Below are 21,411 nucleotides of genomic sequence, written 5' to 3'. Positions count from 1 at the left end.
AGAACTTGGTCATTTTTTAAAAATTTCATGACCCCGGACCTGCGAAAAAGATCAAAAAATGAAAAATTTTCAAAAAAATTTTTTTACTCATAAGAACCAAGAATGGCTTGATTTATGTTCCAAACACTGTTTTGGGTAGTTTCGGTGTATTTTATGCTGATATAAAGAAATTGAGAACTTGGTCATTTTTGAAAAATTTCATGACCCTGGACCTGCGAAAAAGTTCAAAAAAATGAAAAATTTTCAAAAAATTTTTTTTACTCATAAGAACCAAGAATGGCTTGATTTATGTTCCGAACACTGTTTCGGGTAGTTTCGGTGTATTTTATGCTCATATAATGAAAATGAGAACTTGGTCTTTTTTGAAAAATTTCATGACCCCGGACCTGCAAAAAAGTTCAAAAAATTGAAAAATTTTCAAAAATTTTTTTTTCTGCAAAACAACCAAGAATGGCTTGATTTATGTTCCGAACACTGTTTCGGGTAGTTTCGGTGTATTTTATGCTCATATAATGAAAATGAGAACTTGGTCTTTTTTGAAAAATTTCATCGCCCCGGACCTGCAAAAAAGTTCAAAAAATTGAAAAATTTTCAAAAATTTTTTTTTACTCAAAAGTACCAAGAATGGCTTGATTTATGTTCCGAACACTGTTTCGGGTAGTTTCGGTGTATTTTATGCTCATATAATGAAAATGAGAACTTGGTAATTTTTGTAAAATTTCATGACCCCGGACCTGCGAAAAAGTTCAAAAAAATGAAAAATTTTCAAAAAAATTTTTTTACTCATAAGAACCAAGAATGGCTTGATTTATGTTCCAAACGCTGTTTCGGGTAGTTTCGGTGTATTTTATGCTGATATAAAGAAATTGAGAACTTGGTCATTTTTGAAAAATTTCATGACCCCGGACCTGCAAAAAAGTTCACAAAATTGGAAAATTTTCAAAAATTATTTTTTACTAAAAAAGACAAAAAATGCTAAGAAATTACCTTTTAGAATTGCTTTGATGACATCTGGTTGAGCCTTCAAGTGATATCTGGGAAAAATTAAAAAAAAATTACATAGAGCGCTTAAGACTAAAGCTTGAGAAAACCTGAAAAAATTATAAATTTTCTCAAAAATTTTTTTTTACTCGGAACAACAAGGAATGGCTTAATTTATATTCCGAACACTGTTTCGGGTAGTTTCGGTGTATTTTATGCTCATATAATGAAAATGAGAACTTGGTCATTTTTGAAAAATTTTATGACCCCGGACCTGCAAAAAAGTTCAAAAAATTGAAAAATTTTCAAAAAATTTTTTTTCCCCAAAACAACCAAGAATGGCTTGATTTATGCTCCGAACAGTGTTTCAGGTAGTTTCGGTGTATTTTAGGCTGATATAAAGAAATTGAGAACTTGGTCATTTTTGAAAAATTTCATGACCCCGGCCCTGCGAAAAAGTTCAAAAAAATGAAAAATTTTCAAAAAATTTTTTTTACTTATAAGAACCAAGAATGGCTTGATTTATGTTCCGAACACTGTTTCGGGTAGTTTCGGTGTATTTTATGCTCATATAATGAAAATGAGAACTTGGTCATTTTTGAAAAATTTCATGACCCCGGACCTGCAAAAAAGTTCAAAAAATTGAAAAATTTTCAAAAAATTTTTTTTCCGCAAAACAACCAAGAATGGCTTGATTTATGCTCCGAACAGTGTTTCGGGTAGTTTCGGTGTATTTTATGCTGATATAAAGAAATTGAGAACTTGGTCATTTTTGAAAAATTTCATGACCCCGGACCTGCAAAAAAGTTCAAAAAATTGGAAAATTTTCAAAAATATTTTTTTACTCAAAAGAACCAAGAATGGCTTGATTTATGTTCCGAACACTGTTTCGGGTAGTTTCGGTGTATTTTATGCTCATATAATGAAAATGAGAACTTGGTCATTTTTGAAAAATTTCATGACCCCGGACCTGCGAAAAAGTTCAAAAAAATGAAAAATTTTCAAAAAATTTTTTTTTCTCATAAGAACCAAGAATGGCTTGATTTATGTTCCGAACACTGTTTCGGGTAGTTTCGGTGTATTTTATGCTCATATAATGAAAATGAGAACTTGGTCTTTTTTGAAAAATTTCATCGCCCCGGACCTGCAAAAAAGTTCAAAAAATTCAAAAATTTTCAAAAATTTTTTTTTACTCAAAAGAACCAAGAATGGCTTGATTTATGTTCCGAACACTGTTTCGGGTAGTTTCGGTGTATTTTATGCTGATATAAAGAAATTGAGAACTTTGTCATTTTTGAAAAATTTTATGACCCCGGACCTGCAAAAAAGTTCAAAAAATTGAAAAATTTTCAAAAAATTTTTTTTCCCCAAAACAACCAAGAATGGCTTGATTTATGCTCCGAACAGTGTTTCAGGTAGTTTCGGTGTATTTTATGCTCATATAATGAAAATGAGAACTTGGTCTTTTTTGAAAAATTTCATGACCCCGGACCTGCAAAAAAGTTCAAAAAATTGAAAAATTTTCAAAAATTTTTTTTTCCGCAAAACAACCAAGAATGGCTTGATTTATGCTCCGAACAGTGTTTCGGGTAGTTTCGGTGTATTTTATGCTGATATAAAGAAATTGAGAACTTGGTCATTTTTGAAAAATTTCATGACCCCGGACCTGCAAAAAAGTTCAAAAAATTAGAAAATTTTCAAAAATATTTTTTTACTCAAAAGAACCAAGAATGGCTTGATTTATGTTCCGAACACTGTTTCGGGTAGTTTCGGTGTATTTTATGCTCATATAATGAAAATGAGAACTTGGTCATTTTTGAAAAATTTCATGACCCCGGACCTGCGAAAAAGTTCAAAAAAATGAAAAATTTTCAAAAAATTTTTTTTTCTCATAAGAACCAAGAATGGCTTGATTTATGTTCCGAACACTGTTTCGGGTAGTTTCGGTGTATTTTATGCTCATATAATGAAAATGAGAACTTGGTCTTTTTTGAAAAATTTCATCGCCCCGGACCTGCAAAAAAGTTCAAAAAATTGAAAAATTTTCAAAAATTTTTTTTTACTCAAAAGAACCAAGAATGGCTTGATTTATGTTCCGAACACTGTTTCGGGTAGTTTCGGTGTATTTTATGCTCATATAATGAAAATGAGAACTTGGTAATTTTTGTAAAATTTCATGACCCCGGACCTGCGAAAAAGTTCAAAAAAATGAAAAATTTTCAAAAAAATTTTTTTACTCATAAGAACCAAGAATGGCTTGATTTATGTTCCAAACGCTGTTTCGGGTAGTTTCGGTGTATTTTATGCTGATATAAAGAAATTGAGAACTTGGTCATTTTTGAAAAATTTCATGACCCCGGACCTGCAAAAAAGTTCACAAAATTGGAAAATTTTCAAAAATTATTTTTTACTAAAAAAGACAAAAAATGCTAAGAAATTACCTTTTAGAATTGCTTTGATGACATCTGGTTGAGCCTTCAAGTGATATCTGGGAAAAATTAAAAAAAAATTACATAGAACGCTTAAGACTAAAGCTTGAGAAAACCTGAAAAAATTATAAATTTTCTCAAAAATTTTTTTTTACTCGGAACAACAAGGAATGGCTTAATTTATATTCCGAACACTGTTTCGGGTAGTTTCGGTGTATTTTATGCTCATATAATGAAAATGAGAACTTGGTCATTTTTGAAAAATTTCATGACCCCGGACCTGCAAAAAAGTTCAAAAAATTGAAAAATTTTCAAAAAATTTTTTTTCCGCAAAACAACCAAGAATGGCTTGATTTATGCTCCGAACAGTGTTTCGGGTAGTTTCGGTGTATTTTATGCTGATATAAAGAAATTGAGAACTTGGTCATTTTTGAAAAATTTCATGACCCCGGACCTGCAAAAAAGTTCAAAAAATTGAAAAATTTTCAAAAATATTTTTTTACTCAAAAGAACCAAGAATGGCTTGATTTATGTTCCGAACACTGTTTCGGGTAGTTTCGGTGTATTTTATGCTCATATAATGAAAATGAGAACTTGGTCATTTTTGAAAAATTTCATGACCCCGGACCTGCGAAAAAGTTCAAAAAAATGAAAAATTTTCAAAAAATTTTTTTTTCTCATAAGAACCAAGAATGGCTTGATTTATGTTCCGAACACTGTTTCGGGTAGTTTCGGTGTATTTTATGCTCATATAATGAAAATGAGAACTTGGTCTTTTTTGAAAAATTTCATCGCCCCGGACCTGCAAAAAAGTTCAAAAAATTGAAAAATTTTCAAAAATTTTTTTTTACTCAAAAGAACCAAGAATGGCTTGATTTATGTTCCGAACACTGTTTCGGGTAGTTTCGGTGTATTTTATGCTCATATAATGAAAATGAGAACTTGGTAATTTTTGTAAAATTTCATGACCCCGGACCTGCGAAAAAGTTCAAAAAAATGAAAAATTTTCAAAAAAATTTTTTTTCTCATAAGAACCAAGAATGGCTTGATTTATGTTCCGAACACTGTTTCGGGTAGTTTCGGTGTATTTTATGCTCATATAATGAAAATGAGAACTTGGTCTTTTTTGAAAAATTTCATCGCCCCGGACCTGCAAAAAAGTTCAAAAAATTCAAAAATTTTCAAAAATTTTTTTTTACTCAAAAGAACCAAGAATGGCTTGATTTATGTTCCGAACACTGTTTCGGGTAGTTTCGGTGTATTTTATGCTCATATAATGAAAATGAGAACTTGGTAATTTTTGTAAAATTTCATGACCCCGGACCTGCAAAAAAGTTCAAAAAAATGAAAAATTTTCAAAAAAATTTTTTTACTCATAAGAACCAAGAATGGCTTGATTTATGTTCCAAACACTGTTTCGGGTAGTTTCGGTGTATTTTATGCTGATATAAAGAAATTGAGAACTTGGTCATTTTTGAAAAATTTCATGACCCCGGACCTGCAAAAAAGTTCACAAAATTGGAAAATTTTCAAAAATTATTTTTTACTAAAAAAGACAAAAAATGCTAAGAAATTACCTTTTAGAATTGCTTTGATGACATCTGGTTGAGCCTTCAAGTGATATCTGGGAAATATTAAAAAAAAATTACATAGAACGCTTAAGACTAAAGCTTGAGAAAACCTGAAAAAATTATAAATTTTCTCAAAAAATTTTTTTTACTCGGAACAACAAGGAATGGCTTAATTTATATTCCGAACACTGTTTCGGGTAGTTTCGGTGTATTTTATGCTCATATAATGAAAATGAGAACTTGGTCATTTTTGAAAAATTTCATGACCCCGGCCCTGCGAAAAAGTTCAAAAAAATGAAAAATTTTCAAAAAATTTTTTTTACTGATAAGAACCAAGAATGGCTTGATTTATGTTCCGAACACTGTTTCGGGTAGTTTCGGTGTATTTTATGCTCATATAATGAAAATGAGAACTTTGTCATTTTTGAAAAATTTCATGACCCCGGACCTGCGAAAAAGTTCAAAAAATTCAAAAATTTTCAAAAAAAAATTTTCACTCAAAAGAACCAAGAATGGCTTGATTTATGTTCCGAACACTGTTTCGGGTAGTTTCGGTGTATTTTATGCTGATATAAAGAAATTGAGAACTTTGTCATTTTTGAAAAATTTCATGACCCCGGACCTGCGAAAAAGTTCAAAAAATGAAAAATTTTCAAAAAAATTTTTTTACTTATAAGAACCAAGAGTGGCTTGATTTATGTTTCGAACACTGTTTCGGGTAGTTTCAGTGTATTTTATGCTCAAATAATGAAAATGAGAACTTGGTTTTTTTAAAAAAATTTCATGTCCCCTGACCTGCAAAAAAGTTCAAAGAATTGAAAAATTTTCAAAAAATTTTTTTTACTCAAAAGAACCAAGAATGGCTTGATTTATGTTCCGAACACTGTTTCGGGTAGTTTCGGTGTATTTTATGCTGATATAAAGAAATTGAGAACTTGGTCATTTTTGAAAAATTTCATGACCCCGGACCTGCAAAAAAGTTCAAAAAATTGAAAAATTTTCAAAAAATTTTTTTTCCCCAAAACAACCAAGATTAGCTTGATTTATTCTCCGAACAGTGTTTTGGGTAGTTTCGGTGTATTTTATGCTGATATAAAGAAATTGAGAACTTGGTCATTTTTGAAAAATTTCATGACCCCGGACCTGCAAAAAAGTTCAAAAAATTGAAAGATTTTCAAAAAATTTTTTTTCCCCAAAACAACCAAGAACGGCTTGATTTATGCTCCGAACAGTGTTTCGGGTAGTTTCGGTGTATTTTATGCTGATATAAAGAAATTGAGAACTTGGTCATTTTTTAAAAATTTCATGACCCCGGACCTGCAAAAAAGTTCAGAAAATTGAAAAATTTTCCAAAAATTTTTTTTACTCAAAAGAACCAAGAATGGCTTCATTTATGTTCTGAACACTGTTTCGGGTAGTTTCGGTGTATTTTATGCTGATAGAAAGAAATTGAGAACTTGGTCATTTTTGAAAAATTTCATGACCCCGGATCTGCAAAAAAGTTCACAAAATTGGAAAATTTTCAAAAAATTTTTTTTACTCAAAAGAACCAAGAATGGCTTGATTTATGTTCCGAACACTGTTTCGGGTAGTTTCGTTGTATTTTATGCTGATATAAAGAAATTGAGAACTTGGTCATTTTTGAAAAATTTCATGACCCTGGACCTGCAAAAAAGTTCAAAAAATTGAAAAATTTTCAAAAATTTTTTTTCACTCAAAACAACCAAGAATGACTTGATTTATGCTCAGAACAGTGTTTCGGGTAGTTTCGGTGTATTTTATGCTCATATAATGAAAATGAGAACTTGGTCATTTTTGAAAAATTTCATGACCCCGGACCTGCAAAAAAGTTCAAAAAATTGAAAAATTTTAAAAAAATTTTTTTTCCCCAAAACAACCAAGAATGGCTTGATTTATGCTCCGAACAGTGTTTCGGGTAGTTTCGGTGTATTTTATGCTGATATAAAGAAATTGAGAACTTTGTCATTTTTGAAAAATTTCATGACCCCGGACCTGCAAAAAAGTTCAAAAAATTGGAAAATTTTCAAAAAAATTTTTTTAACTCAAAACAACCAAGAATGGCTTGATTTATGTTCCGAACACTGTTTCGGGTAGTTTCGGTGTATTTTATGCTCATCTAATGAAAATGAGAACTTGGTCATTTTTGAAAATTTTCATGACCCCGGACCTGCAAAAAAGTTCAAAAAATTGAAAAATTTTCAAAAAATTCTTTTTACTCAAAACAACCAAGAATGGCTTGACTTATATTCCGAACACTGTTTCGGGTAGTTTTGGTGTATTTTATGCTGATATAAAGAAATTGAGAACTTGGTCATTTTTTAAAAATTTCATGACCCCGGACCTGCGAAAAAGTTCAAAAAATTGGAAAATTTTAAAAAAAAATTTTTTTCTCAAAACAACCAAGAATGGCTCGATTTATCTTCCGAACACTGTCTCGGGTAGTTTCGGTCTATTTTATGCTCATATAAAGAAATTGAGAACTTAGTCATTTTTGAAAAATTTCATGACCCCGGACCTGCAAAAAAGTTCAAAAAATTGAAAAATTTTCAAAAATTTTTTTTTACTCGGAACAACTAAGAATTGCTTGATTTATGTTCCGAACACTGTCTCGGGTAGTTTTGGTCTATTTTATGCTCATATAAAGAAATTGAGAACTTGGTCATTTTTGAAAAATTTCATGACCCCGGACCTACTAAAAAGTTCAAAAAATTGGAAAATTTTCAAAAAAATTTTTTTACTCGGAACAACTAAGAATTGCTTGATTTATGTTCCGAACACTGTTTCGGGTAGTTTCGGTGTATTTTATGCTCATCTAATGAAAATGAGAACTTGGTCATTTTTGAAAAATTTCATGACCCCGGACCTGCGAAAAAGTTCAAAAAAATGAAAAATTTTCAAAAAATTTTTTTTACTCATAAGAACCAAGAATGGCTTGATTTATGTTCCGAACACTGTTTCGGGTAGTTTTGGTGTATTTTATGCTGATATAAAGAAATTGAGAACTTGGTCATTTTTTAAAAATTTCATGACCCCGGACCTGCAAAAAATTTCAAAAAATTCTTTTTACTCAAAACAACCAAGAACGGCTTGATTTATGTTCCAAAAACTGTTTCGGGTAGTTTCGGTGTATTTTATACTCATATAAAGAAATTGAGAACTTGGTCATTTTTGAAAAATTCCATGACCCCGGACCTGCAAAAAGTTCAAAAAATTGAAAAATTTTCAAAAAATTCTTTTTACTCAAAACAACCAAGAATGGCTTGACTTATGTTCCGAACACTGTTTCGGGTAGTTTCGGTGTATTTTATGCTGATATAAAGAAATTGAGAACTTGGTCATTTTTTAAAAATTTAATAACCCCGGACCTGCAAAAAAGTTCAAAAAATTGGAAAATTTTAAAAAAATTTTTTTTTCTCAAAACAACCAAGAATGGCTCGATTTATGTTCCGAACACTGTCTCGGGTAGTTTCGGTCTATTTTATGCTCATATAAAGAAATTGAGAACTTGGTCATTTTTGAAAAATTTCATGACCCTGGACCTGTAAAAAAGTTCAAAAAATAGAAAAAATTTCAAAAATAATTTTTACTAAAAACGACAAAAAATGCTAAGAAATTACCTTTCGGAATTGTTTTGATGACATTTGGTTGAGCCTCCTAGTGATACCTGGAGAGAAGTAAAAAAAAAATTACATAGAACGCTTGAGACTACAGCTTGAGAAAACCTGAAAAGATTATGAATTTTCTCAAAAAAAATTTTTACTCGGAACAACCAGGAATGGCTTGATTTATGTTCCAAACAATGTTTCAGATAGTTTCGGTGTATTTTATGCTCATATAATGAAAATTAGAACTTCCTCATTTTTGAAAAACTTCATGACCCCGGACCTGGAAAAAAGTTCAAAAAATTGAAAAATTTTCAAAAAATTTTTTTTTACTCAATACAACCAAGAATGGCTTGATTTATGTTCCAAACACTGTTTCGGGTAGTTTCGGTGTATTTTATGCTGATATAAAGAAATTGAGAACTTGGTCATTTTTGAAAAATTTCATGACCCCAGACCTGCAAAAAAGTTCAAAAAAAATTCAAAATGTTCAAAAAATTTTCAAAAAATTTGTTTTACTCAAAAAAACCAAGATTAGCTTGTTTTATGTTCCGAAGACTGTTTCCGGTAGTTTCGGTGTATTTTATGCTGATAAAAAGAAATTGAGAACTTGGTCATTTTAAAAAAATTTCATGACCCTGGACCTGAAAAAAAGTTCCAAAAATAAGAACATTTTCAAAAAAATTTTTTTACTCAAAACAACCAAGAATGGCTTGATTTATGTTCCAAAATTGTTGCCGGTAGTTTCGGTGTATTTTATGCAGATATAAAGAAATTGAGAACTTGGTCATTTTTGAAAAATTTCATGACCCTGGACCTGCAAAAAAGTTCAAATCCCGATCTCCCTAAGCTTATTGTCTCTATGATGCCAATTTTCTGTAAATAAATTGTTTTTAAACTGATCGACATTTGATTAAGCATAAGCCTCGTGGTTATGGAACTGATTTTTTACAACTTTGGCCCCCAACTTGTTAGCTGGTAACGGGAGTAATGAAAAGATCGGCCAAGCCTATGAAAGAAAGATAACCTGGAAAACAACTCCTAACATAATGAAACATGAATAGATGTTTGATTGCAGTTGATGGTCGCTAAAAGTTGTTTTCATCGAAATTTTATTGATAGAAAGTATTTACTCTTTAAGCCGACAAGTAGTTTTTAATTTTCTTCCACATGGTGCCCTAAAATTTACAAAACACGCCAGGGCCCCACTCGCCATGTTAAAGAGGAGCATGGTGGTGTGATTAAGAGAGTGGGTTTAAATGGCCAACATTCTGTACCTTTGAAAAGGCACAATGATGAATTTAACCCAGTTGGAATAAGGCGGGAGATTGAGAGTTGAGGGGCAAATAGTAAATCACTTTAAGATGTTCTTTTAAAAACCTTGAAGTCAACCGATGATGCTTAAAATCATTCGCAATATTACAGCAACATGGTCAAAATTCCTAAAATGTTCTTTCCTGGCCTTGGGAAGTCAATACGCAGCCTGTTGACAAAAAAGAAGGAGACCAGCTTTTTCGTGCTTTTGAAAGACTCATCAAATGTCCAGTTGTGCTTTCATCACCAGTCACATCAAAAGAAATGATGGGTGGATTACAATACTGAGTTGGCTCTGTCGTCAGAAAACATCGAAAGAAGATTAAGAATTCAAGAAAATCAGTCAACTATTGACATTTCAACGCAGATGACGACGCGAGATAATACAGACCAAAATTTGATTGAAACAACAAATCGGGGAGTAATCTGCAGATTGGCACAATCCCAACGCAGCGCATGCTGGTTCAAGATGAAGGACAGAGTTATAGCTTCGTCTCCAAGAAAAACTATGAGTCAATAAAAATTTCAACTTGTGTTTCAAAGTTCTTGAAAAAGTTTAAAAGGATTCTAAAAAAATCATATCAAGAATTTAGGCAAGATGTTGTGCAACATCTTTTTTGTTGTTACCCATGATGTGCAGCAGGTTTTTAGAAGGAATTTAAGACTTTAACTCAAAGTCATCCTTGACAAAATGTATTATACAAATGTAGACATTGTCAGGCAAAACCTGCTCATTGAACTATCCATCTGTTAGTCTATATCTATTCATGATACACAACATTTCTTTCCTAGATCTAGTGTAAACTTGTATTATCTTGTCAAAATCTCGAAAAGTTTAAATTCTGCATGCTTTGGTGTTTGCGACAAAGTGCAGTTGGAAAAGCACAATTCTTGCCCCGCCTCTTCTTCCAGAGGCGCAAGGAAGTTCTGGAAAATACTGTTTTAAACCTGCTTGTGGTATTTCACTGGGGATAAAACAAACAAATCAATGAAATACTGTAAGTCCTTCTGGTTGTTTATGGTTAAAGGAATTGCGGTTGTAAAAAGGTTTTAAAACTAAAAGGCAGTATGACTTCAAACACCAAGCATCATAAAAGCCTTCCAAAACAATCATTGAGAAAAAGCTAGTTTTAAATATGAATAATCTTAGATATTACACCCAGGAAGGATCCTTAAAAACAAACAAATCAATTGAGAAATAAAACGCTTTCAGATTGTTTATGGGTAATTAAAATGTGGCTTTAAAGTGGAAATCAATCCGACCCATAATACCAGGGAAAGCAGCAAACAATAAATATGCATGACGGAAAACAAAACAATAGTATAAGATGATTAACCTTCAAACAAACTCCAAAAAGAATTCTAAAAACTCAACAAATAAATATTTTAAAGCATCTTATGATTTATTAAGGATGAGAGTCCAGATTTATATTCTGGATTTCTTTTTGAGCCTTAATACAAATATTGTTTATGGAAAGAAAAAACTATAAATGAACAAAAATTGGCAGCATAAAAATTGTGACGTAAAGAGAAAAGATCTTACTTTGATGCTGGGAGAAGTCTATATCCCAAAAAATAAGGAAATTTCAAGCAAAGTTCGTCAACCAAAGACACAATTGACATCCTTTCAAAAGTACAAATTGATTATTCAAACAGACAAAAAGAATTCTCAAACCGATACAGGCATGTAGCAACCTGACGTATGCTTCCAAGGGAAAACAGGATGGGTGACGGGGGCTTTCAATAGTGGTTAGTTGGCCGTTAAGGGAAAATTATCAGAACTTTTCACAATTCTTGAGATCATTGAGTTAACTTTTTTATACAAACAGGGAGGTTTGAAAAACAATGTTAAAGAAAAAAATGCCATGAAACAAGAACGATTTCATTCACTACAAGAGCTTAGATTGTCATCAAATGGTGATAAGTCTTTACCAAAATTTTTTATCAACAAAGACAAGATAAAGTCACCTAAAAAGGCATTGTGTGCCATTCAAAATCTTTTGGCAGATGAGCGACATTTTCTAAAAAGAACCAAGTATAGCCTCCTTCATCTTCTCCTTCAAAACTACTCCAGAAAAAAAACAAAGGAGAAAAAGGATATCAATTTTCACAAATGGAGAAAGAGGGCACAAACCATACAAATGTGCTTCAATAAGATTATTGTGATGATTTCATCAAAAATATTTTAAAAAAATTCAAAAGAATGATTCTTTAGAAAAAATATTTAGAAAGTTTTGGTTTCCTGAGATAAGATACATTAAAAAGGATCATCAATATCAGCATCAATTATCAATTGGTATCAGTCCAAAGCCTACTTTGGGCCATGCCCAAAATTAATATTTGTAATGAACGAAACAAGATCTCTGTCCTATTCATCAATTCAAAACTTCCAAAAAAATTAATAGCATATTCCGTTTATTATCCCAGGAGATGTTTACAAATATTATTGTGAGATTGTGATGGCGGTTTTACTGAAACATTTGACTGCAGATTGCAGATTTTTGCAGAGGTGTAGCTTGATCTTTGGCACATAGGGGATCTTTCACATTAAGAATAAAATGTACCAACAAAGACATAGATGAAGAAAAGTTTAAGTACTAATTCACCTAATGATAGACAATTTCACTTGGCTTCCATGCCTGCATTGACCACAGGTGCCAACTAAGCAGGAGATTAAGGAGCTCTAGCCCCCTTTGAGCAATTTTGAAGCGAGACTCAGCCACTTATGGCAGTCTTTTAATAAAGCAAAAAAGCATTATATTTTCTTGATCTAAGAAACAACAAACCAAAACATATGCCCATTTTGCAACTGTTCCCATTCCAACAAAACAGCTGATTGTAAACAAACAAACTAAAAATGCCCTTTCCTAGGCCTTGGCTGGATCAAAATTGCAAAATTGCAAAGCTGCAGAATATTGTTTGCAGTCATTTTTCTTGTAATTGTTTCAATATTACTTTGTTTTAATTGTTTTATTTGCACATTTTACTATTATTTCCATTCTACAAACGGATTACTATCATTAAACTATAAACAAATGGATTTCATTCTAAAAATGGAATTCCTTTTTTCTCAGGTTCCCTAGACATTAAGGACTTTAGGCAACTTGCTCTCTTGCCCCCCTCTCTGTGGCCCTGCTTGTGAGATCATGTTTTTTGCCTTTTTAAACATCATATTTTTAAATTATCTCTTTACTTGCCAAATCTTTAGGAATTCGGATAACGGCCACTGATGTTAGTGATAAGTAAGCACAGTTCAACTTTAAATTATGAATTTTCCAGAGATGTAAAATTGATGCAAACAGGAAAAGTGCTGGACAAAATATGCACACACTCAAGAATCACAGAGAAACTTGATGCACACTCGAATGTGAACACTTATCAAAAATGCACTCTTGCACTCCCGGGTAATAGCTTAGCTTGTGCACTCCCGAGATCTCGTCGAAAAATGGCATGAAATCCAAACCGGATTCCGCACATGTTCGTGAATCTTGTTTATTTTATTATCTAATTTTCTATCATGGAAAATCCATACAAGTGGGCAAAAACTAAAATAAAACATTTTAAATAAGGTCATTGTTAGGGCTAGTGGAGGTGCACCCATAAATGAGGTGCGATTTTATAAAGCATAAAGTTGGTGAAAAGTCCTCACTATACGCTACGCGCCATGGTAAAAAAACTCTAAAGTCACTTACAAATGCTTCAACCTCTTGTTTCAATGATTATTTTGAATTTTACTGTGACAAAGTTTCTCCTGTCGGTTGCAATACGGCGAGGTCCTAACATGGATACTGCAATGTGGAATCAACGCTTGGCTGGAGAAGTTCAATCCATGTGTGGTAACAGCCATTTTTCTTCGCGGAAGTTATGCTAGAAACGAGGTTGCTCACAATATCGAGGTCCCCAAATTTCGCATACTCTAGTTACTTCGCTGGTTATCTATTTAACGTATTTTTGCATTGTCACTTAAACTGATTCAAATGAAAAGTTAGATGCTTATCAAACTCTATCATCAGAAGAAATAAAGTATACTTATATAAAATGTTTGGAAAAGAGAAATATAGCTTATATTTTTGTTACATCCATATATAAGTTGAATTCATTGTAATATCAATTGTAGCAGAAAAGGCGCATGAGTTTGCAAACTCCTGATCCTGTAAGTTTCACAAGTCTAATTAATCTATGATATAAATAAAATTTTGGTACACTATATAAATAAGAGGTTCTCAAAGTACTAGGTTAAGCCCTACTTTCGCGTCTGACCAGTGGTGCCGTCGCACACAACACTTCTCAGATAGGTATTCCGAGGAGACGAAGGGATTCGCCCCGGGTTGCAGAAGTAATTAAATCCCGGGTTAAATCTTGCGCTAAACCCGCGTCTGACTAGTCGTGCCGGTTTCCGTCAAATGACGTCGCACTCAACACTTCTCAGTTAAGTATCTCAAAGAGACGAAGGGATTCGCCCCGGGTTGCATAAGTAATTAGGTCCCGGGTTAAATCTTGCGCTAAACCCGCGTCTGACTAGTCGTGCCGGTTTCCGTCAAATGACGTCGCACTCAACACTTCTCAGTTAAGTATCTCAAGGAGACGAATGGATACACCCGCGGTTGGGTTGGCAATTAGGTCCCGAGTTAGGCTTTTTTGCTTATGTTCTTATTTTACAGGTACCGTATAACGGTTGGGTTCTTTCTGGACTTGCTACAAGTCTCTCTCTCTCACTATTTATTCCAGGTTTTTCTAGTCGAAACAAAATAAGGTTATTTCTCCTGTACTGTAATATCTTGAAAGATTTCACTCCCTATGCATCTCTCTGCATGCAAGTATGCAAGGACCATCTCGGCCTATATACCTACATAGAAAAAGTAATCCTTTGTTCTCGCAACTTGTGTATACAGAAACACTTGGGTTAGCCGCGTCCGATTGGTCAATGAAAAAAGAAACCAATCAAATGCTCGGTTCTTCCCCTCACATTACTGCGTCTTGATATGAATTGCTGCGTACCAGTGTTGTGCTGGCAGGGGGCAAGGCAGCAATTGCCCCCTTGCTGATCGAAAATGAGGGGTGCCAAAATGAATTTTCGTCCTTTAGGGCTATATAAAGGGTGTTGTCCAACGGTGTTTTAGACCTGCAACATTGAGGAGGCTGTTCTCTCTGAGGGAGGGTTGTGTTAAATGGATGTTTACGTCGATAGATGAATGAAACTTTGAAGAATATGACGATTTCTGCGAGCGGCTATACTTCTCCTTCCATGTCCATCTTATAACATCCTACGGCTAAACTTTAATCTAAACAGCTAACATAAACGACGACGGTTCTTCGCGAACTCTAATACCTATTATAATATCCCGAAATATGTAACGACTAACGAGGTACAGCGTAGTCTTTCTCAAACACTGCCTGGTCTAAATGTGCCTTAAATCTAAAACTTCTAATATCTAGCCTTTTATGTCTATACCTTACGAATGTCTTTCCGAATCTTTCAGAATCTAACTAACTACGGATACAAAATGATAACAATCCCAATACTAAGGCTGGCATTATTTTAGCTCTATTACAGCTGTTCTTTTCTATGTGGGAAGGAACGTGTTGTTTTACCCTTTTCCCAATCGCAGGGCCGCCGGACGCAGGTTTGAGCAGGGGGGGGGGGGCCAAAAGGAATAAAACGGGCACAAACACTCTTGGGCAAACTTAATTACATAATTCCTCATGGACGTTGAAGTTTTTCGTTTGTGTAAACCTTTCATCAACGTATGATTCAGATTTTCTTTAAAATTCGATTTACCCTTATTTGTTTTTTGTTTTTATTGTAAGTGGAGATTGCGGCAGGCACACATCCTTCCCCCGTACTCATGGTAGGTGCATTATATTCGACAAATTTTCCGATCAATTACAACATACCAAAAATAATAATCCAACAATAATACAATCATTCATATAAAAGTAACAAAAACTTACAAGTTAAACCAAAGATATGGTGTACAAAATTGAAAGGAATTATCGAACTTGTAGGCTCTATCTATTTGAAAGCAAATTTTCAGTCTTTATATATTTCAAAACGAGTTTTCAGTCTATATCCCTTCCAAAATTTAGAAAGACAAAAAATAAACAGCTAAATTGTAATCTTTAGGCCAATTGAATTCTCCGAGATTACATACACTGCAAAGTAGTACGCTAATCGACCTACCGTATTCTCTCTAATGAGCGCCCTCTCTCTAATGAGCGCCCTCTCTCTAATGAGAAGCACTTGATTAACGCCTCGATTTAAGTTGTTGTACTTGGCGCCTAAAGGAAAAATATCTGGCTTTGAAAATAGTACACGCAATATTTTTTCAAAAAGGGCACTTTTCACACTTTTTACAAACAGGGGGGCTGTGCCCCCGTGGCCCCCCGGCTCCGGTTGCCCTGTAATCGTTTGTTGTGCGTCCTATGTAGCTAAATCATAATGGGTGTATGTGCCAGTGAACCCCTGCTAACCTTTAAACAGTGATGCTGTGGAGGGGGACTCAGGGGTCTCAGCCCCCTTGTAAAATACAGAGAGAATTTGGGAGGCGGAGCTCTCTAAGCAAGTGAGTTCTTATTTATTTAGTTGGATGAATACTGTGTTGGCATGTTGGGAATGGTAAGGGTTTGGTCATGGGTGTGGCCTCTCGAATTTGCCTACAGCACAGCCACTCCTTCCTGACTTTTACGGACAGCATCCCTGCCCTTTGGTGATTATGACTTGAACAAAAACATAATCACACTAGAGACAATGTACAAACGTAGGGTAAATGTCGGAACTATCAATGCTATTTTCATTGCTGGGAAACCTTAAAAACATCAAATATAATCTGTTTTATGCTTAAGCGTAGGTTGCTGCAGTCTGGATCTTTGGGAAGAATGGGAAGAATGCAAAGCTTTCATAGTTTTTTTAACTTTTATTTTTACCCCTTTTTCTGATTTGTTCTGTTTTTGCTTTTTATGCTAAAAATTCAAATCACGTAAAATTTTAAATCTTAATATTTTTCATGTACAAGCGTATTACATTTACAAACCAAAGTATTTGTAATCAACCCATAAAGGGTACTGGACACGAAAACTTTTGGGTTTACCTCAGTGTCCTTGGTTACGTTTAGCTAGCTATCCTAACATTGTTATGTAGTTTTGTTTATCTATTATAATCTTAGTTATTGTATACTTTTAATGCATCTACGATTGTTGCTGAATGAAAAAAGTTTGATTTTATTTCATTTGATCTCAGTTTCGATTGCCTCTTGTTGAAGCCCGAGGCCGAGGCTTTACGTGCGCACGAGGCAGTAATAAGAGGACAGTTTGTACTGCATTTTGCTGTGTCAGGGCGACGTTAACGGTGTTTTACTGCTGTCAAAAAACATGAATAATTCTATGCAGAGACAGTTCTCTCCGTATTCATTCCACGGAGGGTAAGAAATTCAAAAGCTTATATTCACAGTTCAACAACTCTAGATATGATCTCGACATAACGACATCAATGTAATTCATAATGAAGACTGCCAGCCAAACTCTCAAACTTTTTTCATCAATGCATAATTGAATACAATAAACAAATTTAGATGTACAAATAACTAGTATGATAATCTTCAATACCCCTATCGTAATACGCTGAAAGAGATGATAATATTCAATGAAGACGTGTGCCCTTCCATGTTCGAAAATTGATGATTTTGGCAACGCGTAGCTGCAGGCATATGCGAGTTTTGGAGCCCCTGTGACGTGTTTCAGTGATGTTTTAAAAAAAGAATTTGCCTTAATTTTAATTGGTTAATAACGGCAACTGTAAATAGAATGAAAAATTATGAAAACTTAGGTAATGCAGAAAATTGTGTTTAGAGATTCATATAATATGTAAAATGTGAGAAGAACAAAGGAAATCGCAAACAGACATATCATTAAAGATATTCATTGTGCAGTAGAAAAACTTTTAATTTCGATTGAATTCTTGTTGGATAAGTTTTCAATTCTGGTGGCAAGGAATTGAATTTTTTTAAGATTTATGAAAGAGTTTTAAGATTAGGAAAGAGTTTTTTAAGATTTATGGATTAGTGAGATTGTCTTGTGTTGTAGTAATGTAGCCTTTTTGCACTGTACTTAGAAGAGTGCTATGTGTGTTTTCAGCACTAATTTAAGAATGAGTTTGGCAATTTCTACCTGATAATGTTTATCCCAATTGAAAAGTATCTAAACATTTTTAAGTTATGTCATTGAGCAGATCAATACTGCAAAATAAGTAACTTTAAAGTTAAATCATACAGAAAACTGAATGATTTTTGTGAGCAGAACCTCCAGTTTAAGGAGCAAAAATGTTATGTAAATGCACCCCTTATATATATGTTTGTCTCTTCAAAAGTACAATTTTGCTCATCTCATAGATAATTCATTGTAAGAATGCATGTTAAGCATTGTCAAACATCACATAGAAATAAAAGTCAGTTTCAAAGAATATACAATTATGCTTTCAGTGAGAGCAAACATTGGTAGCTCATCTTGCTCGAGACCCTCTCGGTTACTACAAAACCATGTGTCAATCTCATAAGATTCTGTTATCAAAATCCCAATTTTAATGTCACCTGTGTTAACAAAAAAGCTCAGTTTTTGGAAAAGTAGCATTTGACATAGAGAATGAAAGTTGGGTCAGTATTTTGCAGTTAAATCAAGAAAAATGTCAGTTTCATGAGTAGTTTTTTCTTTTGTAGAACTGTTCTTGCCATAGCTGGTGACGATTACACAATCATAGCATCAGACACACGACTAAGCGAAGGATTTCTCATTCATTCGAGAGAATCTCCAAAGTTATACAAACTGTGAGTAGAGAACCACCACTTAAAAATAATAGCTCTGTTGCAAATTGAAGTTTTTGATTCATACTAAGCGTGTTTTTGTGATTGATGTTGAAGTTAAGCATTTAAAGGCTAATGATGTACTCTGTTTTCTTTTGCAAAGTTTACCAAAATTCAAGATTTCAAGGACAAATTATATACAATCTCTCCAATAGATTTTACCTGTCTGTTGTAGCTGACATTTATTTAATTGTTATTTGTTATGTTCAATCTGGCTAGAAAGGGATATATATTAATCTAGGACAAAGAGTACAGTCCTTGGTTGCACTGGTTTTCATGGAGATGCTCTAACAGTGACAAGAAATGTAGCAATGAGATTGAAGGTATGTTAAAAACTTGCATACAGATAAAGAGATTTGTTTTTCCATAAATGTCCTTGGCGTTCATGATTCTCTTAGGAATTTTGGGCTCTTGTTGTATATACCTCCAAACACTTTCAACATTGAAATCTGAATTCCTTATTCAATTTGATTTAACAAAAAATGATAAAACTTTAATATACACAACCAAAAGAAAATTATCATATTGATTAAGCATCAAGTCATGGGAAAGGAGAGGGTTTCCCCAAATACTCTTTATTATAAATCTCATCAGTGTCAAATTGTTGATGGGCCAAGCACTCACCAACTGGAATTATCTCATGCGGATTTTGAAAACAGCCAGTTGGAAAATTGACAGGATAGCTGTCACATATATTTCTATGTTGAAAATGAAAAGTACACATGAAAAAAATTAAATTTTCCACCTTTTGTTCAATTTTATAAAAAGTGAAAGCATTGGAGACACTAGTTTTTGAATATGAAGAGTTTTCAGCCAGTGGTAGAAGGCTTTAGGCTTAAAATTACTTTAAGCAAATGTTATGCAGGGCTTTTCGTTTGACACAAGCTGTCACTCACGATCGCATCAGCACTCGCGCAGACCCAACCATGTGATCGTTTGACGGCTTGCACAAAATGGTAAATTGTGAGGAACAAATGTCTCATCAATTAACACAATTCTATATCAAGACACAGGAAATATGAGTAAGCTGACTTAGCCACATCTCAATGAAAAAATGCATTGGAAAACCATTCCAACAGCGAATATTCAGGAATACTTTAGGTACTTAGTATTTGAACTACAAAAGCACTTGGGACATTTTCTGGGCAGTTTTTGAAAAGGTATAAAACAACATTTTGCCATCATCCAGCAATAAAGTCTATATGACCTTCATGATATACATAAAGTTTATAAATGAAGCACATTTGTATTAGGTATTTATTCTTTCTTGGAGTGCATTAAAGCTCATTGCTACCTTATAACAGGATCATTGCTATCACTATCCGAGCGATCACTTGTGCAAGAAAAATCACACAAGCGATGGGTCACTCCCTTGGGCTATTTCTTACGAAAAGCGCTAGTTATGATCTCACAGCCTACATACAGGCTAGTTATTAAATCCAAAGAGTTTTCAGCCAAAGCTAGAAGGCTTTAGGCTTAAAGTTACTATAAGCAAATGTTATGATCTCAAAGCCTACACACAGACTGTTCTGTACAGGAAAATCCTGCTTCCTGCATGTAAATACAATGTATTATGTCTTGTTTTCTAGAAATATGAAAATGAGCATGGCAAAACTATGAGGTTTGTTACTATTTATTTAGCTTTTCTTACTGCTTCAAGTATAGTTGCCTTGAGCACTGCAATTTCAAAATTTTGATTATTGCATGAATTATCGTAGTTAGAATTGACTTCAGAGACCTGAAATCATAAGTCATAATGTCAACAAGCATCTGAAAGTCAGCAGACACCAAATGCCGTTTAAGATAGTCCCACAGAGCAATAAAGTTCCTTCTTTTTTGGGGTATCAATTACATGACTCCATTTTCCAGCAATCGTTTTTTTGGAGAAGCACTATTATTTTCCACAGATTGTCCTTTTGTTATTGTTTATATTTTTAAACATTTAAGACTCCAAAAGTCAATTGGATATCAATTGTTTTCAATTCTGATATGAAAGACAGTGGCATTTTTGGGACTTGATTCAAAAGGATTTGCTTACAAAATTAAATGATTAACACATTTGCTATATCATTCCTTGTTTATGAAACAGGTATTGGAAAACTTCCTCTTTATTGATTTACTTAATTGTTTGGAAATTAGGTATCAACAGGGTTGAATAATCCCACTTCCTGTCTTTAAGTTGCTTTTTTTATATAAATGTATATCAAACTGAGTTTAGTATTGATTGAATATAGAAAGAGAGCAATATTTAAGCATATACTTTATTAAAAAGATACTGTCATTTTAGAAAATGCCCTGGAAACTCAAACTATCAATATTTTCTACCTTACAGCTGTTCAGCAATTGCACAGATGTTGCAAACTATCCTCTACTATAGAAGATTCTTCCCATACTACACATATAACATCATAGCTGGGCTTGATGCTGAAGGCAAGCAATTATTTGCAAGATTTGTATAAATAATGTGCTGCTAGAGTCTCTTTCCTTTTTTCAAGCAGAATGATGTGCACCATATATTCAATAATCAGTTACAGAAAATGCAACGTTTGAAGAAGCAATAAGTATTAGGATGTATGAAATAGTTGCATTTACCTATAGGGAAGAACATTGGCTGACAAAATTAAGTGAACTAAACTAATGC

General features: G+C 33.4%; 1 protein-coding gene and 1 long non-coding RNA gene across 3 annotated transcripts in view; one reads left to right on the top strand and one right to left on the bottom strand.

Annotated features, from left to right (window-relative positions):
• The window catches only part of LOC148958965 (uncharacterized), a 78,967-nt gene extending 65,125 nt beyond the window's left edge, over positions 1–13,842 (bottom strand). The window contains exons 1-3 of one of the 2 annotated variants that reach the window (XR_016144262.1): positions 13,611–13,842; positions 8,620–8,666; positions 5,002–5,034 (exon numbers count right to left, since the gene is read on the bottom strand). This is a non-coding gene — a long non-coding RNA (uncharacterized LOC148958965). Of the gene's footprint in view, positions 1–5,001; positions 5,035–8,619; positions 8,667–13,610 lie in introns of those variants that run through there. The other variant, XR_016144261.1, reaches the window with a different exon arrangement.
• Positions 13,843–17,195: 3,353 nt separating this feature from the next.
• Positions 17,196–21,411, top strand: part of LOC135694215 (proteasome subunit beta type-1-B) — a 5,560-nt gene continuing 1,344 nt past the window's right edge. The window contains exons 1-5 of the mRNA XM_065212914.2: positions 17,196–17,336; positions 18,627–18,734; positions 19,012–19,093; positions 20,360–20,391; positions 21,103–21,200. Coding sequence (XP_065068986.2) covers positions 17,287–17,336; positions 18,627–18,734; positions 19,012–19,093; positions 20,360–20,391; positions 21,103–21,200 — 370 coding nt within the window. The 5' untranslated portion in view covers positions 17,196–17,286. The remainder of the gene's footprint in view (positions 17,337–18,626; positions 18,735–19,011; positions 19,094–20,359; positions 20,392–21,102; positions 21,201–21,411) is intronic.

This window comes from Rhopilema esculentum, chromosome 11 (assembly GCF_057945365.1).
Source record: "Rhopilema esculentum isolate cy_ngs chromosome 11, ASM5794536v1, whole genome shotgun sequence".
Taxonomy (NCBI): domain Eukaryota; kingdom Metazoa; phylum Cnidaria; class Scyphozoa; order Rhizostomeae; family Rhizostomatidae; genus Rhopilema; species Rhopilema esculentum.
Note: the sequence above shows the minus strand (reverse complement) of the source record. Positions and strands in the feature narration are given on the sequence as shown.